Source organism: Malaclemys terrapin, chromosome 6, assembly GCF_027887155.1.
Source record: "Malaclemys terrapin pileata isolate rMalTer1 chromosome 6, rMalTer1.hap1, whole genome shotgun sequence".
NCBI classification, from domain to species: Eukaryota; Metazoa; Chordata; order Testudines; family Emydidae; genus Malaclemys; species Malaclemys terrapin.
Window position 1 is genome coordinate 11,491,141 of NC_071510.1, and position 7,505 is coordinate 11,498,645.

At 47.0% G+C, this 7,505-nt stretch overlaps 1 protein-coding gene across 1 annotated transcript; it reads left to right on the plus strand.

Moving 5' to 3' along the window:
• The first annotated feature begins 2,419 nt into the window (after positions 1 to 2,419).
• On the plus strand, positions 2,420 to 4,401 carry TOMM5 (translocase of outer mitochondrial membrane 5). Its single transcript, XM_054032017.1, has 2 exons — positions 2,420 to 2,658; positions 3,810 to 4,401. Exons 1-2 carry the CDS (start codon positions 2,532 to 2,534, stop codon positions 3,842 to 3,844), a joined length of 162 nt encoding a protein of 53 aa, XP_053887992.1. The 5' UTR covers positions 2,420 to 2,531; the 3' UTR covers positions 3,845 to 4,401.
• Positions 4,402 to 7,505: the final 3,104 nt, after the last annotated feature.

Genomic DNA, 7,505 nt, shown 5'->3' on the forward strand with positions numbered 1-7,505 from the left:
GTTTGCAAATTGATTGCTTAATTATTTGCTCCATTATCTTCCAGGTACAGGAGTTAAGCAGACTGGTCTGTAGGTCCCCAGGTTGTCCTTATTTCCCTTTTTATAGATGAGCACTATATTTGCCCCTTTCCAGTCTTCTGGAATGTCTCCCGTCTTCCGTGACTTTTCAAAGATAATTGCTAATGGCTCAGATATCTCCTCAGTCAGCTCCTTGAGTATTCTAGGATGCATTTCATCAGGTCCTGGTGATTTGAAGATATCTTACTTGTCTAAGTAATTTTTGACTTGTCCTTTCTCTATTTTAGACTCTGATCCTACCTCATTTTCACTGGCATTCACTATGTTAGACGTCCAATCGCCACCAACCTTCTTGGTGAAAACCGAAACAAGTTATTAAGCACCTCTGCCATTTCCACATTTTCTGTTATTGTCTTTTCCCCCTCATTGAGTAACGGGCATAGTGGAGATATGTCTGCAGGCTTTGCATCTGTTATTATGGCAGGATCTGGTGCTGCTTTGAGTTGGTGGGTCCTGGTTTGTGGGGAGGTTGCTTCTAATGATGAGCTTGACAAGGTTGAGGAGTTTTTTGAAGGCCAGAAGAAGAAATTTGGGAAAGATTTCTTTCAGGATATGGTCCCCATCAAGTATGGGTTGGAATTGTTTGAAGGTACCCCATATGGATTCCAGTGAGGGGTGGTAGGTGACAACTATGGGTGTGTGGCTGGAGGTTTTTTCTCCTCCCAAATTGAAGCAGGTTTTCTTGGGGTATTTAGGTGGCCCGTTCCATGATGCAATCTTTTTCTCCGGTGGAGCGCCCTTGTTTGGTGAAGAAGGTTTTAAGGTGTGTTAAGGTTCATATCCTGAACTTTCTCCTCGGAGCATATTCTGTGATGTCTGTGTGCCTGCTTATACCTAACAGATTTCTGGGTGTGTTTCAGGTGGTTACTGGATCTGTGGAGATAAGTGTTAGGGTGACCAGACAGCAAGCGTGAAAAATTGGGAAGGGGGTAGGGGGTAATAGGCACCTATATAAGACAAAGCCCCAAATATTGGGACTGTCCCTATAAAATTGGGACTTCTGCTCATCCTAATAAGTGTGATGATTGATGGGTTTCTTATGTATAGTTGTCTGTAGGCTTCAACTGTTGAAACTGATTGTGGTGTCCAGGAAGTTGATGCTGGTGCACGAGTTTTCTGAAGACAGTTTGATGGATGGGTGGTGTTTGCTGAAGTTGTGGTGGAAATCTGGGAGGGAGTTTAGGTGTCTTTCTAGAGGATGAAAATACCATTGATGTATCTCAGGTATATCATTGATTTTATGATGTATTTGTCCAGAAATTCTTCTGCAAAGTGTCCATGAAGAGAGTGGTACATTAGGGACCCATCCTAATACCCTTGGTTGGACAAAGTGTTTGTTGTTGAATGTAAAATTGTTATGGAATGGATGAATCTGGCGATGTGTTTGACGTGGATATCTGAGGGCTGTCCATTGTCTTGCAGGTATTTGAGGAAGGCAGCGATGCCATCAATGTGCGGGATGTTGACATATAGGGATGTGACATCCATGGTGGTGAAGATGAGGGAAGTTGTTAATATTGTAGCGTTTGTGGAGGAAGTCAGTTGTGTCCTGGAGGAAGCTGGCCCTTTGTGTGGTGAGTGGTTTGAGGATGGTTTCTATGAATCCTGATTCTCCTTCAGGAATAGTAACGTGGCCAGATATGATGGGTCTGCCTTGTTTGTGTATCTTGGGAGACCCATAGAAGGTCCCTGGGGTGGGTTTATGAGGGATGAGGCTGTAGAGTTTTTCTTGGAGTTGTGTGTGGACAATTAGGCTGCTGCACGAGCTTTTCAGGACTAGCGTTGCTTTGCCTGACGCCACAGTGTATCTGCAATGGGACGTGGACGTGTGTGAATCTGGGATTATGCAGCTTCTCCTGAACCATCCTTCAGTTCCTTTCCTCTGCCCCAGATGCCTGAGACGAAACTAGCTCTCAGCAGACTGGGAAACCCTGAGGTAGGTCCCGTCTACACGAGACAGCTGCACCAGCTGAACATAAATTGTTTCTTAAACCAATGTAGTTAAATAATCCGTGCCAGCTCCTGGGTGAGCCCTCACTTGACTAAGGGTGGTTTACTTTAGCTGAGCGTAAACCAACTCCTGCAACCAATTCAGGCTGGAAATAAGGCCTGTCATGGAGGGAACCATGTACCACGGCTCAGGGGGGCGGGGGATTCTCCTGCCCCACCCACAGATGAGGGCAGCCGGCTTCAGTGCGGCTAACGCGCATGCTCTGGCGATGACTAAGGGGAGCAACGCCTGCGGAAGAGGGGGGCCGCCACGCCGCTCCGCAGTCACGTGACTCGCTCCCTTTCTGTCGTGCTCCCCTGTGCGCCTGCGCAGAGTGGCGGGGAGGCGGTTGTGACAGCGCGTGTCCCTGCTGAGGAGCCGTAGCGCGGGCGGGGCCAGAAGGCGGAGCGGGGCAGCAGCGCCCGCCGCCCAGCCGCAGTGCCCGAGCAGCCTGGCCGCCGCCATGTTCCGGATCGAGGGGCTGGGGCCGGGGCCCAAGATGGACCCGGAGGAGCTGAAGCGGAAGATGCGGCAGGATGTTTTCAGCTCGGTCCGCACCTTCCTCCTCTACGTGGCGCTGCTGCGGATCAGTGAGTGACGGGCGGGGCGCGCGCTGGCTCTCCCCCTCCCTCTCCCCCAGGGCCTCGCCACGAGCCGCCCGCCCCGCGTGGGCGCGCGCTGCCCCCCACCCCCACCCCGGGGCCCGCTCAGCACGTGCCGTGCCCGCCCGTGGGGCGCAGCGCGGAGCCGGCAGGAGCAGCGAATCGCCGGGGCGGGGCTGGGGCTGGGGCGGCTGCTAGCCGGGGCCCCCGCTGATCGCAGCCCAGACACCCCCGCGTCCAGCTGCACCGTGTAGCGTGCAACCGGCTGTGCAACCCCCCCCCCCCTGCAAAAACTACACGCTGCCTTGTGCGGGCCGGACCCCAGCGAAGGACACGCGAGTCTGTCGCGAGAACAAGGCGTGGGGCAAGTCCCCCGGCTCGGCGCAGTTGCAGATCAGGTGGAAAGTTTCCAAGCCCGAACAAAGGAAGGAATTCGGTCCATCTCCCCGAGGCTGCGCTCTGCTAAGGGGGTTGGAGCCACAAACGTGGGTCTGCTCATGTTCGTTTTCTAAGGGCCCTTCTCCTGGAGCTCTACCCCACAGCTCTCGCAATACACTTGCCAGGGGTTGACTTTCTCCTGGTGCATCTCTTTGGCTTTCAGACCTCCTTGTAGCCTCTTAAATTCCGTGTTCTCTAACCCTAGTTTTGTCTCCAAAGTCAACATTTCACTCAGCTGGTTAAAATGTGAAGTTAGAAGCAGTGTCTGGGACACTGCACTTGTACTTCTGTAGGTCCTCAAGCCATTAAGGCAGGGGTGGGCAACCTATGGCACGGGTGCCGAAGGTGGCACGCGAGCTGATTTTCAGTGGCACTCACACTGCCCGGGTCCTGACCACCGGTCCAGGGGGCTCTGCATTTTAATTTAATTTTAAATGAAGCGTCTTAAACATTTTAAAAACCTTATTTACTTTACATACAATAGTTTAGTTATATATTAGACTTCTAAAAACGTTAAAATTTTTGACTGGCACGTGAAACCTTAAATTCCAGTGAATAAATGAAGACTCGGCACACCACTTCTGGAAGGTTGCCGACCCCTGCATTAAGGTATAGGCAGAGCAAGTTGTATGCCTAAAACAACTTCTAATCCTGTTTAATTGAACTAAAAATCTATATCTTGGTTGTATGTTCTTTTCCAGCTCCATACATCTTAAAGAAATTGGATAGTATATGAATACAGAAGAGCTGCAAAGACTGGATACATGGAAACACAAAAAGGATTGTGGCTGCTTTTCTCTGTTAATAAACAAGGTGCAAAAGGCAGATTTCACATACCGAATGGATCGAAAAATTTCATTTAAGCATATTTGACTTTGTGAGAGCAATGGCCTAGCTGGAAGTATGGAAAATGGTTATTGTCCTATTGATTGACTTCAAGTCATGTAATGCTCCCATGTGGCGGCATATATCTCTGTTTGTGCTGGTACAGCCCTTGTCTTGTGTCCAGAAATTGCATCATATTCAATTTTTGTAAGAAATTAAGTGCAAACAGATTTCTTTGTTCTGGAGCTACCTCTAAAATACCACAGTGCTATGGCTGTCAATCTTACTGAACCTGTCTTTGTGAAAAATGAAGTTGTTTGGATCCCTAAACTCCATCGAGGAAGCTGTTAACTTGAATCCAGTTAATTGATTTATTTTTTTGTTGTTGAAATAAAATGGAATAACAAGTCTGTGATTTCAGGCACTGTTCTATTGCTTTATTTTTTAATAAAATCAGTTAACCTAGAAGGCTCGTGGGATCTTTTTACTCCCATCCTCTCACCAATGTCTTCTTTTACAAAAGTGTTAGTCATGTATGGAGTGGGGGTGGGTGAGGTGTATGTGGGGATTGGGAAAAGCATAGACGATGGCAAGAATGAGGAAGGGGATAGGAAATGCCGTGCTCATACCTTTTAAGTAGGAGACTGTTGCTGCCCTGAAAAGTTTACAGTTGAAATAGACAAGACAGATAAAAGTTAGATGGGGAAATAGTGGCACAAAGAAGGGAAGTCACCCAGACAGTGAGTGGCAGAGCTGGGGTTAGAACTCACGTCTCCTGTGCTCCAGTCTAGTGCTCTGTTCATTAGATCAGGCAGCCTCTGGTCTGAGTTACACTTTCCTCAAATGTATTTTATTATTCCAAATTATTCGGTAAAGCTTACTTATGCATGCCATTTGCCCATCTCTGGCTATGACATAGCTTCCCCATCACCATAATACCTGATGCTTCCTAGTCTTGCGCACCTTCCTAAAACCAAACTGCCTGCCTGCCCATCTCTAGTAGGGGTCCCTTGCTGTTGGGTCTTTTTCTAGCACAGAAAATAAATTGCTGATCCTAGGAGGCTAGAAGGAAGAAAATGTAGCTTAGCAAACTGGTTTTCCTTGGGCATTTCCTCGCAGCAGGGTGACTTCTTCCACATTGAGCCTCAAGTGGGTTCCTGCAGTTGGACCAGATTAGCAACAGCCAGGTTATACTGTCTGTTAGCTCACAATGCTGAGTTGAGCTGCCACTGGACCCAGAAAGGTAAGTCAGGAATTCAACTGAGTGTCCTGAGAGCCACTGAGCCAGATTTTTCTGAAAATCCCACTAGAGTCTAAATACATTTGACAATCTGACCCTGTGGGTCTCTTAGAGCGAAGTCCCTGCACAACCATGTCCTGCTATCTGGGTAACTATAGACTTATTAACCTGGTAGCAATCCTGGGTGAAATAATGGAAAAACTGATATAGATTCAATTGATAACTAAAGGATAGAAATACTCTTAATGCCAGTCAACATAATTTTATGGAAAATAGGACTTGTCAGACAAACCTGATTTCATTCTTCGATGAGATTATGAGTTTGGTTGATACAGGTAACTGTAGATTACCACAGATTGCAGTAAAATGAGTTTGTAGTGTAGGAGATTCTGATTAAAATTAGTGCTATATCATATCAAAGCACATGCTCTATGGATTAAGAACTGGCCAGCTGACTGATCTCAACAAGTAGTCATCAGTGGGGGCCCCAACACTTCAGTATTTCATCTGTGATCTCAGAGTAAATAAAATCACTTCTGATAAAATTTGCAGATGACACAGAGTAGCAGAGTGATAAATGATGAGGACAGGGCAGTCAGACAGCCAAATGCAAAGTTATAGATCTAGCAATAAGGAATACAGGACATCTGTACAGAATGGGGCACTGCCCTGGAAAGCAGCGACTCGGAGAAGGTTTAGGTTGTAGAGGGGTTGTGGCAAAAAGGGCTAATTTGCCTCCTTGGATGTGATGCAGGACGGAGAGTGGTGAGTAGGAAGGTGATTTTTACCTCTGTGTATGGCATTGGTGAGGCTGATGCTGGAATACTGGGTACAGGTCTGGTGTGTGCATTTTAAAAAGGAAGCTGAAGAATTGGAAAGGATGCAGAGAAGAGCCGCAACAATAATTTGGGGCTGGAGACAATGCCGGCAGCAGGACACACAAACATCCCGGTCAATGTCCTCTAGGCTGGTGGGGCAGAATCTGCGTTCCATTGCATCTGGCCATGGGCTGCAGGAATGCTGACACATCCTCCTGGAGCACTCTGATCCCCCAGCATGGTACAGTCTATTTTCTCCTCCCTCCCCTGTGGCTGTCACACCAGGGCCATTCTTCCTGCTCCCGGGCTGATGGCCTGTGTCAGGCCCTAGATTACTGGTCAAAGAGCGAAACTGGATTCTCAGTGCACAGTGCCTCCACCTAGTGTAGGAGTGAATAACAATGTGGCATCCCTATGACCTCTAGAACAGGGGTTCTCAAAGTGGGGGTCGGGGTCACGAGGTTATTACCTGGGGGGTTGTGAGCTGTCATCCTCCACCCCAAACCCCGCTTTGCTTCCAGCATTTATAATGGTGTTAAATATATTAAAATGTTTTTAATTTATGGGGGGTGGGGTCGCACACAGAGGCTTGCCATGTGAATGGGGCCACCAGTACAAAAGTTTGAGAACCACTGCTCTAGAACATCACAAATCAAGAGCAATGAAGGGCTAACTGCATTTTAAAAGGAACTAACACACAAGGCTGAAGTCATTTGCCTTGTCCCAGTTCCTTATTCACAGACCAAACATTTGAAAGAAGTCATTAGTTTAAGACATTTTTTAGAAATTTCACAAGAAGCATGGTTAATTTGTTACAATTTTATTACGAATTCATTATTTAAGAGCAAAATTCATCTTGGGTCAAAATTCTTCTTGACACATCCCTGCGGCCTCTCCCCTATTCTGAAATAGCTGAGATGTGTCATTGCCTGACCTGAAGCTTTTTTTGCATAAAATAGTGGCCCATGTCCCTCTCCCCCTTTCCCCACCAAACACACACAGTTGTATTTTGCAAATTATCCTGGAATAAGGAACTGGGGTTTCAACCCCCATAAATGACAAAAAACTTCTTGGGTTGCCCCCGGTTACAAGTCCTTTTAAGTGGCAGACCATTCTGAAGATCCCGACGTTGGAGTCTTTTGCTGGGGAAAGGGGTGGGGTTGCGATTGGAAAAGCACCATTTTATTTTGAACAACCAGGGCTGGTCAAACATTACCTGTGGAAACAATTTTTTTGACCAAAAAAATGGGGATTTTGACAAAAAAATGTTCATGAAAAGTGTTTGCTTTCCACAGAAAATGTTGATGACTTGTCCAAAAACCTAATGCCTGAAAACAGAGATATTCAGATGACAATTTGGAGATGCTACCATCATCTTTCTTTGGAATTGTAGTTTGGACTAGGGTTGCCAATCATCCAGGATTGTCCTAAAGTCTCCAGGAATTAAAGATCATGTCATGTGAGGAGACCTCCAGGAATGTGTCCAACCAAAACCGACAACCCTAGTTTGGATG